The sequence below is a fragment of the Dendrobates tinctorius genome, unplaced genomic scaffold (assembly GCF_039654945.1).
Source record: "Dendrobates tinctorius isolate UK_male_01 unplaced genomic scaffold, ASM3965494v1 ptg000211l, whole genome shotgun sequence".
Taxonomy (NCBI): domain Eukaryota; kingdom Metazoa; phylum Chordata; class Amphibia; order Anura; family Dendrobatidae; genus Dendrobates; species Dendrobates tinctorius.
This window is the reverse complement of record NW_027361878.1, coordinates 534,507-551,784: the sequence shown is the minus strand read 5'-3', so window position 1 is coordinate 551,784 and position 17,278 is coordinate 534,507. Positions and strand designations below refer to the sequence as shown.

At 43.3% G+C, this 17,278-nt stretch overlaps 1 protein-coding gene across 7 annotated transcripts in view; it reads left to right on the top strand.

The window, feature by feature from the left end:
• Positions 1 to 17,278, top strand: part of B4GALNT4 (beta-1,4-N-acetyl-galactosaminyltransferase 4) — a 110,573-nt gene that overhangs the window by 31,846 nt on the left and 61,449 nt on the right. For 6 of the 7 annotated variants that reach the window (XM_073554333.1, XM_073554334.1, XM_073554337.1 and 3 more), the window contains 4 exons: positions 613 to 680; positions 15,877 to 15,955; positions 16,789 to 16,855; positions 16,908 to 17,072. In XM_073554333.1, the coding sequence (XP_073410434.1) occupies positions 613 to 680; positions 15,877 to 15,955; positions 16,789 to 16,855; positions 16,908 to 17,072 (379 nt within the window). The remainder of the gene's footprint in view (positions 1 to 612; positions 681 to 15,876; positions 15,956 to 16,788; positions 16,856 to 16,907; positions 17,073 to 17,278) is intronic. The other variant, XM_073554335.1, reaches the window with a different exon arrangement.

Sequence of the window (17,278 nt, the reverse complement as noted above, 5' to 3'; positions counted from 1 at the left end):
ACCCGTTATTTACTTGTTGTGTGTGCGCTGCCCATTTAATAGTTGGGGACCTCCTGGATGCATTTTTCATTAAAACTGGATAATTCCTGGAGCTTGTTTAACACCGGAGTAATCAGTCCTTGTAATAAATTGTGCATGCCGCTGTAATTGGTACTGGACGTGGCAGGATTTATCCCGAGAGTTGATCTGATTGAATTTTCTAGAGTAAGCCATGAATTTCTTATGTGATGGGATTTCTCACCAGTGTCTCGTTGTGCTTTTTGCCATTGCTTTAGTTTGGAGAAGTGTTAATTAAGAAGTACATTTTACAAAGCTTTGCCTTCACAGCCGGCCCTGCTTACTTGAGTACTCGCTCGGGCAACCAACCCCTCCGTACCCGGCACGTGAGCCACCGGCTCATCTCCATGAGGTGCACATGGGGTGCGATTACAAATTTTCTAATGTCATCTAAAATACAGACGGCAACGGAAACTTGGTCCAAACAGGTCTAATATTCATCATGATAAATTTAGGGCCTCTGCTCAACAGGTTTGACCCTTTCATCTAACTTTCCACCACTTTGTGCCAATATTTTGCCTAATCCTAACACAAATCTTTATTGCCTTACCTTAGGTTGGATCTGAATGGACGGCTCCGGGTGAATTTACAAAATTTAGCTCTCAGGTTTCGAAACCTTTCAGGTACGGCACAATCTTACATCCAGTTACATTGTTGTAGGTAGATGGCGCAGCCTTATAACGATGGATGACAATGGTGTTGGGTATTTGCCTTTGTTTCCTTGCATTTAATGGATGCAGTAACATTTTACCTTCCTCCGACGAATCGCCAACACTCTCCTGGTCATGCCGTTGTTTGCCAGACATTTTCACAGCTGATAAACTGACATTTGGATGGTGGTTGTCAGGTTAAGATAATGAGACCGTTCGTCATTTGTGTTTTGTGGCTTCCGATGCTGTTTTTTTGTGCAAAATTCTTCAAAATGGTGCAAGTGCTTCATGAATCAAATATCAAAATGTTTTTCTTTGACTTGTTTTGCCACCTTTTAGTTCAAAAAGTTGCAGGTTTTGCAAAATGGCACAAATTTTGCAAGTAAATAGGGAGCATAAAATTGAGGAGTACATTTCCTCCAAATTTAGCAAATTAAAATTCCATTTGATGAATCGGTCCAGAAGATTTTGGAAAGCCACATTGATGTAATCAGAAAGCTGAGGAGTTTTATTATTTTTATTTTTAAATATTAAAATTGAAAAAAACTATTTGAGCAAGAAATCAGAAAGCTAACTGAACAACAACAACAGACAATTTGAAAAACAAAAAAGGTGCAAATCGTTTGATGAATTTTGCACTAATCAAAAAGTTACTAATTGTGAGGTAAATTGCCATGATGAATCAGGTCTTGTGTCTTTTAAATGTGTCTTTAGATATCATTAACCCTAAACATCTATCCTTTACAGCTTCATGTACTAGTTGTCGTTCCACGGTTTTGTGGGCTGTCCGCCTGGTGTCTGTATACCGGGGAGTCATGTGGTTGTTAGCGGTTTCTGTTGGAGTCTGTAGCTCAGTTTTTAAAGTGTTATTATACTGACAAGAAAGGAAGACTCGGCAAACTAGTCCCACCTGTCTACAGGTCCCGCCTACAAACAAAAGAGTGACAAAGTGTTTTGATACATATGTGGCTGCAAGGCAGCTAACTAGTCATAATCTTAAAGGGAATAAGTCATCAGAAAATTACCTATTGTTTAAATCAGTTTTTTTGTGTGCAATTTTTTTCTCCATATTACAATTATTAAAATTGAAAAAAATTGATATCTTGCAATTTCAAGACAGGCCCACTGGGCTTTTTTAGACTCGTGCTTCCTTTTGTTTCAGGAAACAACACCTGTACATAGCTGAACTTTTCTGTTGTATTGAAGTGTGTGAAGTGTGTGTGCACATGTTATTGTGAAAGAAGGGGAAGCAGGAGCAGCTGTGACATCCCCTATTGTGATTTGTGGATCCTGAGTCATCTGTCATTGTAATCCTTCCTCTGTGGATAAGGAAAACTCCAGGAAATTCTTCCTGAAAGGACAGGAAATTTGTGCCTTAAAAAAAATATGCAAGATTACAAATTTTTGTTTTGTAATAGACTGTGATATTAAAAATTGACAAATTTAAAGAAAAAAGTACACATAACACAAAAACTGATTTTTTTTAAACAATAAGTCATTTTCTGTCGATACATAGCATTTGGAAGTAGGGGAAATTAAGAGTTATTGTTGGAGTGGTGCTGAATGAGCTCTTGGTTCAGATGTCATGGTTTTCTGGTTATCTTTATGCCGTTCTGTATACGTTGTAGGGATTTGCTCTGGTAGGTAATGGCAGGGCTGCAGTAACGAGGCAACACACAGGCTTAAAGTCCAACTTCAGTGGTTTAATGTCACTTTGGTAAACAGCAGGTTAACAGAAAGTAGCAAAAAACATAAATATACTCCAGCTTGGAGAACCACTGGTCCCAGACTCACCCTTGCATGGGACGGGCTTATCTAAGCGACTGCCAGGTCAGCGGCATCTGCCAGGTGCCATTCCCAGGGTTGTTTGGAGTCTTGCTGCTATAGCTCTGCAGCATGGGTAATCCTGCAAACAAATTCAGGCTAAGTCCAGCCAAGTTCCTGTATCTTCCACACACACTCACCATGTGCCACATACCAACCTCCATTACATAGCCCATAACCCCTCCCACAGGTGAGGTAGACATCACATGGGCTGATCACGTGACCCTGACATCATCGCAGGTCCTTGTCTTTTGGGAAAATCCCGGCCAAACATTAACTTGCTGGGAGAAATGTATCTCCCATCCAGTAAAACACCCTTTGCTGTACCACAACATTCATGCAAAATACCCATAAAAACTATGATTAGACAAATTGGTTTAAAGTTTACCTCCATATGTGCACAACCAAATAATGCATCATTGAGGACATAGGGAGTTTATTATAGCTACACAGGTATATCCTAAACAACAGTAACCAAAATGTAACCAGAAAGGGACATGGTAAAGGGGTTGTTCACTACTTGGAAAACAACTTTTGAAATTCTGTAGCCCCTCCAGAGTAGCTTGCAAACACCTTTTTCTTGCCTCCCGCTCCTGTGATGTCCGTTTCTCTCAGCGTTTGTGTGACATTGTTATGCCACGTGGTTGCTGCAGCCCATCAGCGGCAACTAATTGGCCACTGATTGGCTGCAGTGCTCCCTTGGCATAGCAACGTCACGCAAGCCCAGAGAGAACATAACACGGGAGGTGAGTACAAACATTTAGGAAGGGGTTGTCTGAGTAGTGGACAATCCCTTGTAAGGTATTTGATCCCATTGTTTTAATTAAAGAGTAGATCCCCTGCCAGTTATGACAGGTCAGAACCTATTAATATAAATCACCATCATTAATTCCTACTCTTGGTTCCACCACTGCCCCTGGTCACAATATCGGTATGCAGAGTCTGATGGAGGCAGTCCTATGTGGAGCAGCTGCTGGTGTTTAGTCATCTTCGCTTCTTTTCCTCAGGCTCTGTTGTTGATGTACCTCCTTTCCTAGCCGTTCTCCGAGCAGCAGGAGGCGCTGAGCTCGGCTATTGTTTTCCTCCACGATGTCAGCGATGCACTGAGCATGCTGGCTGAATGATAATTCCGCTTCATCGAGCAGCGTGTCTGCCTCCCAAATATGTGGAGAGAAGCCTTCAAGTTTCTTGTCTAGTGCTGTCAGGGCTTTCCCTAGGGCATAGAGACGATCCTCTAATGGATGCCAGCGTTGTCTTATCCCATCCGGGGTTACGGAATCAACATTCACATATTCTGCAGACATCGTCGCAGGACAAATCGAGTCCATGCTCCGTGCCTCCCAATCAGTGGGTTCTGTTGGCGCCATCTCTATTCTGTTTATGTTTATTGTGCCAGGAAACACCATGGAGATTACATTAAGGCCGACTGTGCGAAGTGCTAATGAGGCCACAACCACTGCCCCCATTTCCAGGCATTTGGCTGGCACTGAGGACACAAGCCAGGCAGCACCTGCTGCAGGAACCACTATAGATGCTGGACCCATATCACTCAGCATCTGTGCGTTGTTGATTATCGCAGAGACCCAGGGCACAGGTCCAGAATTTTCCCTATCTGTATCATATATGTCAGGAGATGCAGTATTGCATGACAACAGGTATTCTCCATCTACCTGGGGCTGGATCACCTCTGCACCCAGTGTGAAGGAATCTCTGTTTTCCAAGCTGAGGCTCGAAGCCTCCAGATCTGTAGCTGCGGCTCTCCGTGCGGATAAATCACTGAAGTTTCTTGTCCTGCTGGTTCTGACGTAATCTCCCCTTGCATCGCTGTCATATGTCATTTGCTCCCACGATTCTCCTCTCTGTGCTAAATCACTTATTTCTCTGTCAGAGCTGTCAGCGTCTTCCTCCTTGGAGGACTTTGGAGATTTTGTGTCTTGGTGGAAAAGGTCATTGTACTGCACAAGTTCTGCATCCAGTGTGAATGTCTTTCTTGCTTCTCGGCTAACGCTTGCTGCCTCCTTTTCTATGTCACAACTAAATATTAGGAGGTCATTTTGCTCCAGTGTGTTATCGGCTGCACCATGTCGAAAACTGTTTGTATCCAGTTTCTGTAATTATCCAAAGTCGGCACCTTGAATATCCTTCTTGGTGATGGCTCCTTTGATTGCATCCATCTCTTCTTCCGCACCTCTTTCTTGTACAGTAGATCTTCTAAGCTGCTCATTGCTTTGTCCGCAGTGGTATATCCATGGTTAGTAAGTGTCTCTGTACCCTCCGCTCTGTGCACTTCTTAATATTCCCGCGTCTGTGTCCATTGTCCTTCTCCAGGTATTACTTTCAATCAGATAATCCTCTTATTCCGTGAGTCATACCGATGGCGTCAGAGGCTGACACATGTCAAATAGATTTTCCGGTGCTCTTGCAGGCGGATGTATGCTCTGATTACCCACATATGTTTGCGTCCATGCTTGTGATCTTCTACAGAGCCGCAAGACTTATTTTTAGCTTTTTTTTTATGGGCTGTGCTGCGGTTTAGGCTTTTATTGAAGTCCTTATATTGCAAATTCCATTGTAAAACTTGGTAACGTCACGACCAGACTGAGACGCACAGAAGAGTGAAGATTGTGCAGTGAATGGCTTCAGACCTTACGGATCGTTTTGAAGGCTCTGACATGAGATGTAAGGAAGGATGTCCTCCTCTGGTCAAGCCCTTCTTGGTTACATAAATGAGTTGTGTCCTTTCCAAAAATTTTTTTTCCTGCTGAGTCTCCACCACTGCCCTGGTGTCGGTTGTTTGGCTGCAGAGGTGACCACACATCGACATCACTTGAGTCTATCAGTGAGCCCAGCAGATCATGCCGTCTAGATCATCAGAGATAACTGATGCGACTTCACCTCTGCAGCCAAACAACAGAGACCGGTAGCAGTGGTGGAGACTCCGCACCAGACGCAGGAAGAGTAAATAGAGAACAGATATTACTTTTTTTTTTTTACAACGTGCTGTGCATATAGGGAAAAGGTTCTGAAAAGGAATAACTTCTTTATGCGCCCCTCATAAAATAAAAAAAATCACATACGGTACTTGCCTCCCGAATCGGCGCCAGATTGGTTCCTGTAGGTCACATGATAATTTTTTGTCCTGTGACTTCTGGAGCCAGTCAACTTCCACAAACAGTGTCACTTAACTGCCGGAAATTACGGTGCTGGCCATGAAAATAAGTATTTATTTCTTTATTTTTTGTGGGACACTTAAAGGGGTTGTCCACTACTACTAGTAGGACAACCGTTCTCATTTCTGATGATGGCCCCAACTCCTATGCTCACCTCCTGTGCCAGCATCGTTCCAGCGATGTTGACACTCTCCCTCCCGGAGCTCATGTGAGGTTATGTCATGCGAGCCCTGCGGCTAATCAGCGCTGCCATCACGGTCCCGGCCTTTGGCTGCCATCACGGTCCCGGCCTTTGGGCTGCCGTCACGGTCCCGGCCTTTGGGCTGACGTCGTGATCACCGCCCTTTGGCCTGGGTTCGCCGCCCTTTGGGCTGATGTCGCGGTCCCGCCTTCGGGCGTAAAAGTAATCAAGACGGAGTGAGCACCAACCACAGCTCTTACTTCCGCCGGCAAACATTTAGGATGAGAAGAGGTTTTCCTAGTAGTGGACACCCCCTTTAAGCAATTAAGTAGGGGTCATTCAGTAGTGCACAACCCCTTTAAGAGTAAATTTCTTGCTTGCTGCAGTTATCAGGGTTGAAAAGAAATTCAGTTTCAATACCTGCTTGTATCCCACATGAAATAACAGTTCTGCTGCATCTTTTGTTTGTACTCTGCTTTGTGTCGTTCCTTTCTTACTCCTCTTGGAAATATATAACTAAATTGCCATCTTGGTGTTAACGTTTCTGTATCCGATGAAGTATGTTTCTGCACAGTCCAATCAGAGTTGATGGTGTAAAGTCACATCCCATTGACAAGGAAATGGTAACGCCCAATTGTCTATTTATATAGTCATTTCCTGGAAGGAAAACAGAGGGACAACACTATGCAGAGTTCTAAGAAAAAATGTCCCAGAATTTTATTGGAAATGGGAGCACTACCCAAAACCGGCTTACCAAGGTGGCTGCTGGGTTGTCCTTGAAGACAAAATATTGTTATTTGCAAAGACTAGTTATAAAGTGAAATGGATGACTGATTCATCTGCCTATGTGATGTCTTGGGGATAACATGAGGGTCACAACAGACCTGACTAATCTATATTTCCCTCCTGAGGGTTTTTATCTGGCAGTAAGCATATCATTTGGTGCATGAATATGGAGAAATTGATATAATCTGAAAATACCTATAGTTTTTGGGTAAATATCGTGTTAAGGTCCCTATGCACATTCGGTAGCTGTCATCTGGAAGATTGTTTAGCCGAGTGCTTCTTCTTCGACTCCTCCATACACATGAATCTCTGCTCGGCTGAGCACCCCTGTGATCCCTGAGAGTGGCTTCCAGGCTCCTCTGGGGCGGGTCATCTCGCTTACAATAAAGAATTCCAGTGTGCTGATCCTTGGCAGGTTCTTCAGACTTAATTGTAATGTGTGTGAGGGCCTTAGATGGAAATCAGTAAATGACCTGTTGTTTTAAATCAGGTAATTTTGTTTAAATGTATTTTTTTTTTTTTAAATGTTTTTGAATTTTTTTTCTTCTGAATATGATCTGTATGAAAAATAAAAATAATAGAAGTTTTGTAGTTTCCACATTGGCCACTGGAGCATTTTTAGACTAACTTCCTGTTGTTTCTGTAAATCCTCATGCACATTAACCACAATGAACAGACTATGATCCTCTATTTTATTTTGAAGCATCTAAATTGTAATGAGTGTATGCAAAGCCCATTGTGAAGGGAGGGAGCAAGGTCAGCTGTAATATATCACCTGTGATTGGTGGATCCTGTGCAGTCAGCTGAGTATAACGATGTTATCAGTCATTGGAATCCTGCCTCTGAGGATAACGAGCCTGCTGAAAACTTTTCCTGAAAGAACAGGAAGTATGAATCGAAGAAAAATCCCCAGTGGCCAGTGTGACAATTGCAGGCTTTTTTTTAATTTATTTTAAAGGAAATCTGAATAAAAAAAAAAACAGCCAAACTTGTTTAAAATACATGTATCATTTGGTTTCTTCTGAGACTATCCTATCTATCCTTTCAAATTGTGATTTGGAGATAGACTTCTTAGTGGATAGGGGGTGGGAACTGGAGACGTGCAGAATGCTATTGCGGTCTGTCTCTTTAGTGTGCAAGGACGATAAAGGGACCCTCTCCACTGATCTCTTTACTAGAGTGTCTAGGAAGCTAATTCTATCCATACTGTACAGTAGAGTGAATTTGAGTTCAGGCCTGATGCTGTTAATATGGGTATATAACTCATGTAAAGTTTCCAGTGGGCCATCCCAAATGCAAAATATGTCATCAATATATCTTCTCCAAACAGTTGAGTGTTGTAAATAAAAAAGGGGATGTGTGTATACATGATCTTCTTCAAATGATGATATATAGGCAGCTGCATAAGGGGGTGCTATATTCGATCCCATGGTATGTATCTTGGAATAGGAAAAAGGTGTTTTTTTTTTTTTTTTCTTTCAAAACTAATTCTAGAAGGTTGGAACACAAATCTCTAATTTTGATGTCTACATTAGCTTCCATGAGTAATCTGTACGTAGCCTCAAGGCCTCTTTTGTGAGTAATTGAGGTGTATAGCTGATTGACATCCCATGTGACAAGAATGGAGGAGGGGGGTAGAGGGCCCAGATACTTATTGAGGTGTAAGAAATCTTTGGTATACAACAAAAAATATTTTGTCTTTTTGACTAGGGGTGTTATGATCTGTTCTAGTACTATGACCAACGGAGATAGGATAGATTCTGTGGAGGAGACTACGGGTCGGCCTGGAGGTGTGTTTAATCTTTTATGGATTTTTGGGAGGACCTAGAACATAGGTGTAATGGGGTCTGTCTTGATGAGGTATTCTTTCATTTTTTTGTCAACAGTACCCTGTTGTATATGGTGATCCACTACTGTCTTGATCTTTGCTGCGATTGAGGGTGCCGGGTTAGGAGGGACTATTCTATATGCTTGTGAATCACTGAGTTGTGAATTTATTTCCATGAGGTAATCAAATCGGTCCATAACTACGGCACCTCCTTTATCCGTCGGTTTGATTATCAATGTTTTGTCATTGGCCAGTTCGTCTACAGCTGCTCTTTCCTCTAACAATAGATTGGATGTGTAGTTTAGTAGGGCCTGATTGATCTCTCTACTTATGGTGGAAATGTTCTTCTCCACCAATGAGATAAAGGTTTCTACCGGCAGATTATCTTTTAGGAGACATGTAAGGGCTGGGCGAGCGTAAGTTGGGTTGTTTGAAGTCTAGTAGGGAGGCATCTTGGGCTAGAGTGGGTCTTGCCATTATTTCTCGGTTGGAAAAGTGTGTACTAAGTCGTAAGTTGCGGTAGAACCTCTGAAGGTCCATGCAAAGATCAAAGAGATTGTATTTGTAGGAAGGACAAAATAATAGTCCTGACTTATGGATATGGGACGGACCCCCACTCCATCTTAAAACCACCATAACTACAGTAAACCTAGGCACTAGAATAAATACACAGCACATTATTTTGATGTCAAAATGACCACAGCTTTATTTAAATCACAGGATTAAAACAATCACAGTAGGAGTCAGGTGAAGTTCTAGTACATTGGGATTCACAAGTACTGTGATATCCCCAGCTGTCTGACATACAGAACCAGGACAGACAGCCATAAAGGGGCGGCACGCACTGGCTTGCCATTCAAGCAGAGCCCGTAAACTTTCAGGGCACCAATGACCCTATTATCCTCACTCCTGTGCTTAACCACTGTGCCCGCCCCTGATTGACGTTACCATTACAACGTCCTTGAGGCTGGCCACCAAAGCTGAGCCTGTTCACCACCATGAGGTTTTACATCCTCTATTAGTTAAAATGAGTCCACCTTAACTTGTCTGCAACTTACACCTGACTCCTAAACCGCCACCAGAGAGGCCATTTGACAACTTAAATAAACTCGACCCCCATCAACCATTTCTATGTGCTATGGAAAGACTGTGCATACAAGTAAAAAAAAAAAAAAAAATTCCAGAGCTCCGACAGATTAATTTTATCAATGCCAGGCTACCAAGTTATGATCGATAATACGGTAACTACAGCAAAATAACAGTCGCTAAACATCCTGCAATGAGGATCCCATAATGGGGAATGTGGAAAGTAAACCATAAGGTCGTAGCTACAATCTGAATACCTGTCTAATGACATCTGTCATGCCTCAAAAAACTATTATACCGCATGTATTGTAGCCAGCTCTAAAGGTACCGTTACACCTAGCGACTCACCAGCGATCCCGACCAGCGATATGACGCGGTCAGGATCGCTGGTGCATCGCTAGGTGGTCGCTAGTGAGCTGCCAAACAGGCAGATCACACTAGCGACATCGCTGGGGACGGGGATCGCTACTTACCAGTCAGACGCGGCGATCCTGCGTCCTCCCGCCCGCGTCCACGCGTCGCTCATTGTCACAGCAGGAAGCGCCGCAGGAAGTGACCGACGAGAAATGATCCAGCAGCTTCACGCGCGATCAGCGATAACCAGCGGGGGAGCCGGTCGGAGGTAAGTATCACATGCAGCGATATCGCTAGCAATATCGCTACAACGTCACAAAATCGGTGACTTTACAGCGATATTGCTAGCGATATCGCATTGTGCAACGGGGGCTTAATAATTCACAGATTTTAGTTCTAGAAATCACCATTATTTACAGTAGCTGTGCAGTAAAATTTCTTAAACCCACTTACTATGACTACCCGAAAAGTGATGTACATATCAATAGAAAGATATTATAAATAGGGAATAATTAAAAACTATACCCAATATAACATCAACATTATAACCGACCATAAAATAACGTTCAGAATATCTGGAAGTAGTAATTTAAATAAACCTAAAGCAGAAAAAGTCTTCAAAGGCATTATTAATAACCCTGCCACGCCATTGTTAATTGTTTTTCATGCACTTGATAACATTTACTGTTGACCTCTCCAACTAGGTCAAAGGCATTAGGGAATAGGCATATTGCCCTTCGTGTTAATGCACTTGATTACTTTACCCTTAGCCGCTACCACTGGCTCAAGGGCATCGGGAGTAGGCTTACTGCCTTTTATAGGAACCCTAACAGGTTCCTATAAAATATAAATGCTTCTGGAGACCAGGGGGCCATACCGTGATGGTCACCCCTCCATACCAGGGGCCATACCCGAGATGGTTACCCCCTCCACACCAGGGGGCCATACCTGAGATGATTACCCTTCAAAACCAGAGTGCCATACCTGAAATGGTTACCCTTCCAAACCCAGGGGGGTCATACTGTGATGAACACCCCCCCAAACCAGAGGTCCATACTTGGTATGGTTACCCCTACTGACCAATTTATAAATAACTTCAAGGACCCACTAAAAGGAAAGTAAATAACTGTTTTTTTTTTGGTTTGTTTTTTGTTTAATTTTTAATTCATGTTCTTATTAAAATAAACATAAAATAAGCATCAAAGCATAAATAACATTAACACGCTGGGGGGAGTCCTTGAAGCTCCCAAATCTGGTGATTACCAAACATAAAATGTACCAACAATTACTCCCAGTCGTTACCCCACTAGCTCGGGAGCGCCATAGCCACAAGGGTTCCAATGTTCACTTGAATTTCCTGGGGATCCGACAAACCCTTGCCGAATCTTCTCTCCACCTTACGCCAGGTCCAAAACCATATTAACTTCCAAAAAGAGGAATCCATATCCCAATGGATCCCCCAGGCCAATTTCTAACCAACTTCAAGAACCCCTGCAACCACCAGGCTCCAGGTAATCCACTCAAGCCTGTGCTATCCGCCATCTTAAGTAATATAAAATGAGCACTTGGTGGGTATACACCGATCTCTTTTTTTTTTTTTTTTTTTTTTTTTAATATTCATGCCTTTATTAAAACAAACATACAATAAAACATCAAAGCATAAATAATGTGAACATAAAATGTACCAACAATTACTCCCAGCCGTTACCCCACCAGCTCGGGAGCACCATAACCACAAGGGTTCCGATGTTCACTTGAATTTCCTGGGGATCCTACAAACCCTTGCCGGGACTCCCCTCCACCTTTCACCAGATCCAGAATCATATTGAATTCCAAAAGGAGGAAACCATATCCCAATGGATCCCCAAGACCATATTTAACCAACTTCAAGGACCCCTCCAACCGCTCAAGATGTGGGATAAGTGAGGGTGAAAACCATGCAGGTTTACAACCAAGGTATACAACAGGTTAATAATGGAAAATATCCCATCGTAAGGTCCAGAAATAGAGATGGGCAATGCTGTGTTATATGCTGTAACAATAAATGAGAAGCCGCCTACTCCTCTACAGCAGTTACAGACAGACTCTAATCACCAGCTGCGCATAAATGGTAAGAAATATAATATATAGGTCTAATATAATAATAAGCTGCCTGCAGCCATAGGTGTGTGAGCAGAAAACTGCAAGTTCTGTATCCCAGTCACTCTACTACATACAATTACAATAGACGAGCGACAGGGCTGAAAACTGGGCCCATGATGTGTTTTCCAGAGCAATGTGCAGCATCACACTAGGAGTGCCCACTCACTGCCCGCCATGTGCTGAGTTATTAGTGCCCACTCACTGCCCGCCATGTGCTGAGTTATTAGTGCCCACTCAAATGTGCCGAGTTACTCCCCGACTATTTATTTTACACATGATAAAACATAATCCATTCAGGCCTGTGCTATCCACCATCTTAGGTAATATAAAATAAGCTCCCGGTGGGTATACTCTGATCATGCAACATACGAGGGAGACAATATACAGAAACAGGATGGATATATCTGGCAGGACAGCATGCAACATAAGAGGACTAAAGGCAGCAATAGCTACAGAAATCAAGCACTAAGCTGGAAGTCATGTCCAGATTATATGTACAGCCAGGAAAATAACCTGGAGAAACAGGATGTCTATACCCAGCATGATCCGTATATAGCAGAGTGAGGAGTGATAGCATGTGTACAGACCTGTGGTACAGGTTAAGTATACAGCACAGGAATAGAGGCTTTATACATATACACCACATATAGTGAGTAACCTGGTTACACTGGATCTGCACACCCAGCCTCACAGAATGTAACAGAGATGAGGTCACATACAGATCATCAGACTCCATAACTGGGAAGAGGGGATAATCCGCACACAGCAGGGTCAGTATACAGTGCACTAGCATGAAGTGCAGCCTCTCATCATCATACATATACCATCCCCCGACTGCTCCTCTCACCAGTGTCTACATGTGACTGCCCAGCTCCACCATAGTAATGGCAGACACTGTATGTGTCCCTGCTCTGTCCGATCATACATAAACCCAGAACTCATGAAGACTCTGTATAATACAGCAGTAATGTGGTATATCAGAAATGTCTGCAGGGTGGTCACACAAAAGCTGCCTCTGCAATAAGTGAGGGAACATGGCAGCTACATGAATTTCTGAGGTAATCTTGATCCCAGATATGATGTAGGAACTGATACTGTACACACTGCACAATGTCTGAGGTGAATGCAGAGTAGCATATCAAACATGTCTGCAGGGAGGTCACACAGTTGTCTCACAGTCTGTGAGGAAAATGTAGCATGCACATGAGGGACATGGCGGCTACATGAATTTCTGAGGTAATCTTGATCCCAGATATGATGTAGGAGCTGATACTGTACACACTACACAATGTCTGAGGTGAATGCAGAGTAGTATATCAAACATGTCTGCAGGGAGGTCACACAGTTGTCTCACAGTCTGTGAGGAAAATGTAGCATGCACATGAGGGACATGGCAGCTACATGAATTTCTGAGGTAATCTTGGTCCCATACATAATGTAGGTGCTGATACTACACTAGTACATGATGTCTGAGGTGAATGTGCTCCTATCAACTGTAATGTGAGGTGATAACCCCAGTATTATACTCCCTGAAACTGCAGACATGCTTCCTCCTGTTCATCCTGTGTAAGAAAGAGGGAGAGACACAGATTTCCTGCTCTATATAAGCCTCACCCTCCTTACAGTAACCCCCAGGCACAGACATACTGGGCTTCTTACTCTGAAAGCAACATCCCTCGTGCTTAAAATCTACACCACTATACCAAAAAAGCTGCAGGAGTAAAGGTCCACCCCTCCCCAAGTCATGTCCTCCTCCGCCTATGGCTCCATTGGTTTCTTTTTCGTAACAGGGATAGTTGGTGTGTGCTAAGGTTTTTGGAATAAATATTCACTACCAGTGGAGGTTGCCCACCTGTGAGCGTGCAGTTACATGGGTCCTTGTGTCCCCAGTGGCATTGGCCATGCACTGGCAGTCTCCCAACCGTTTTAGGTACAGTTTCATACGAAGTTCCAGAAGCGCTCTATGTAGGAATATCTGCGAATAACTATCGTTGTCTCACGTAAATTCCAATCCCACCCTCATGTCTCCCACTCCATTCCACCGTCAGATGGGTGTTTATGGTGGCGGTGGATCGGTTTTATAAGAGAACGACTTTCGCTACTTTCCTGAAGAGGTTAAAGGGTTAATTCACATCTCGACAGCTCAGTAAGTTTTATAATAACGAGAATTTATTGACTTCACTCCCTCCATTCTTCCACATTTTTATGTGTTTCGGTAATTACATCATAATATAGATTTATCTGACTTGCCATTACCAATACATCCTGGATATGTACGTGTGCGCTCAGAGATGTCTGTGCCCGTGGGAACAAAAAAGATGCTTGAGAGGGTTAAAAAAAACAAAGTTCTCACGTCATAAATGAGTTACTTGAATGTCTGGTAAGTTGGTGTAGGTAACTTCTAGTTCATGAACTTATTTCTGGTGTTACGGGAGTTTTTCTTTTAAGGGTTATTGTTTATATTGTTTTTAATATCTTTGTCATTTTTTATTTTTTTGTTTTACTTTTCATTTTGTTCTCCCTAGAGGGCTTGAACTCACTTCTACTTTATACTATAATATAGAGCAAATAATGATCTGTGATGTCCAGCCTGTGGTTGGGCTTCATAGCAGCACCAAAATTGCAGCGTCGTGGGGTTTGGGGTATTTTCACAAGCCCTCGACTGCCATATCAACCCCCTTGGCATCCTGTCATAATGATTGGAGCTTCTGTATCTCTTATCTCTATTGTCAGAGGCAGGTGTCAGCTGTATTTTACAGCCAGCACCTGCCCTGAATAGAGCGGGCTCAGGAGCTGAGCCTGCTTCATACACCCACAACCTCCCTCTTATCACTTCCTGTGGTTAATCATTTCTATGATGCAACTTACTAATATACTCAAAAGGGTTCTCCACTTACAGAAAAGTGGATCCTAAATTATTTCTCTAATGTAAAATAACAAAGCCAAATAGTATTCGCCCTCCATCTCAGGCCTTTGTGTTTTGACTGCGAAGGTGATATCATGTCAACTGTGCACATCAACGTTGCATCCTATCACTGTGCAATGTTAACGTGACTTCACTGCTGTTGCAAGGACCCGGAGGGTGAGTACTGTTTGTCTTTCACATTACTGGAATCGTATTGAGTTCACTTCTTTAAAAGTGGAAAACCCCTTTAATTCCTCACATTTTTCAAGATGTTTGTTTTCTGACTGTGACTAAGGACATTGTTAGTTTTCGCCAGCTGCACACTGGTATATACCGTAGCTAGTTCTGTCCTCAGCTGAGCCTTCTGTATCCAGTGTAGGCAATGCTCTGTGAGGGAAATGGCCTGGACTGCTGCGCTCCATCGTAGCCAAACGGCAGAGCTCTTGGCTGCCGCTCTCCATCGTAGCCAAGCGGCAGAGCTCTTGGCTGCCGCTCTCCATCGTAGCCAAGCGGCAGAGCTCTTGGCTGCCGCTCTCCATCGTAGCCAAGCGGCAGAGCTCTTGGCTGCCGCTCTCCATCGTAGCCAAGCGGCAGAGCTCTGTGCTGCCGCCCTCCATCGTAGTCAAGCGGCAGAGCTCTGTGCTGCAGCCCTCCATCGTACCCAAGGGGCAGAGCTCTAGGCTGCCGCCCTCCATCGTACCCAAGGGGCAGAGCTCTAGGCTGCCGCCCTCCATCGTAGCCAAGCAGCAGAGCTCTGGGCTGCCGCTGATCTTCGCTCCAAGAATTGCCAGCTTATTAAATATTCTGCATGCTTTATGACGGTATTAATTATTTACTCTTCCTGTAGTAACATTATCTACTCTCACTCTCTCGTGGATGCTTTCTTTTACTAGATTGATGACTTCTCGGAGATATTACTTTGAACTTCTTCACAAACAGGACGATCGAGGCTCTGACCATGTGGAAGTGGCTGTGAGTGTCATTCTCTACCCCAAGGTTTTGCGTTCCCCTCCATATTTGAGGCTTCAGTATAATTAGGCAGCTTCTGGTTCTACAACTAAAGTTTTTTTTCCAGGAATAAAGTATTTAAACATTGGTTTTCTGTAGGTAAAAAAAAATAATTAAATCCACTATACTCGCCCTTGTTGGTTGGCTGCAGCGTTAATGTGAATTGTGGTCATTATGCCACTGCTGCAGCCAGTTAACGAAGACCGAGAGCTGCGGAGGGTGAGGATTAGTAATCTTATTACTTAGAGCAAGCCATGAGATTAAAAAAAGGTATGGATGGAAAGACATTTAAAGGGATATTCTGGCATTACGGAGTTAGTGTCAATCCACAGGACGGGTGATAACTTATTAATTTTGTGTCCTGTATGAATGGAGAAGCCGTCAAGTATGTACACTAGTGCTCCGGTCAAACTTTCAGGCAATCGGTGGGAGTCTTAGTGGTCAGATAGGTGATAGCTTCTTGTTGCTACCACTTTGAGGACCTGTCACTCACCATAGATATGAGTTTTTTTTAACCTAATTTAAATGCCGCTGTGCTCCTGAATCGGGTGTTTTATTTTGTTCCTGCCCCTCTCCGTTCCTGAGTTATGGTCTCTTTTTCCTTGCACATTACTTAGTCTTTTTAGCCAAGTGGGTATGGTTCTCAAACTCTTCCCCTGAGGTATTATTTTAAGACCATGCCCACTTGGCTAATAAAACTAGATTTATATAGAAGTGGAAAGGGGTCATATCTCAGGAATGGAGAGACACAGGAAACGCCACCAGGAGTCTTACTCTGTTCTGTATCTGTATTTTAGTGGCGCCTTTCTCTCCCAGGGATGAAGTTTGAAATCGTGGATTCTCAGTATTTGTCTTTATATACAGGTAAGACAATGGCGCGTACGATCTGCTGTCACACAGTTGATCATCGGTTTAGGATGTTCCTCCACATACTCTTCTCTTCCAGATGAGACCTCCTATAAAATGAATGAGATCTCCCACATCCCACAAACAATGTCCAGTGTGATCGACCATCGCTTAACCAGAGAGGAACCCACGGTTGATATCTTGAGACAAGATCCTCGAGACACCTTTTATAAGAGTAAGTATTGCATGATATGCCAGTCTAGTGAGAAATGTAGTTAGGTAATGGTGGATTGGGGCGTGTTTCACAGTAATAATGCAGAGCAGCCTAAAGACACGCCCCAGAGGATCCTTTGAGCCACGCCTCCTTTGTAAAGACCATGAAAACTAGCACTAAATGAGGCCTGTATCTTTGGAACTGTATGGCAGATTTGAAAAAAAGTG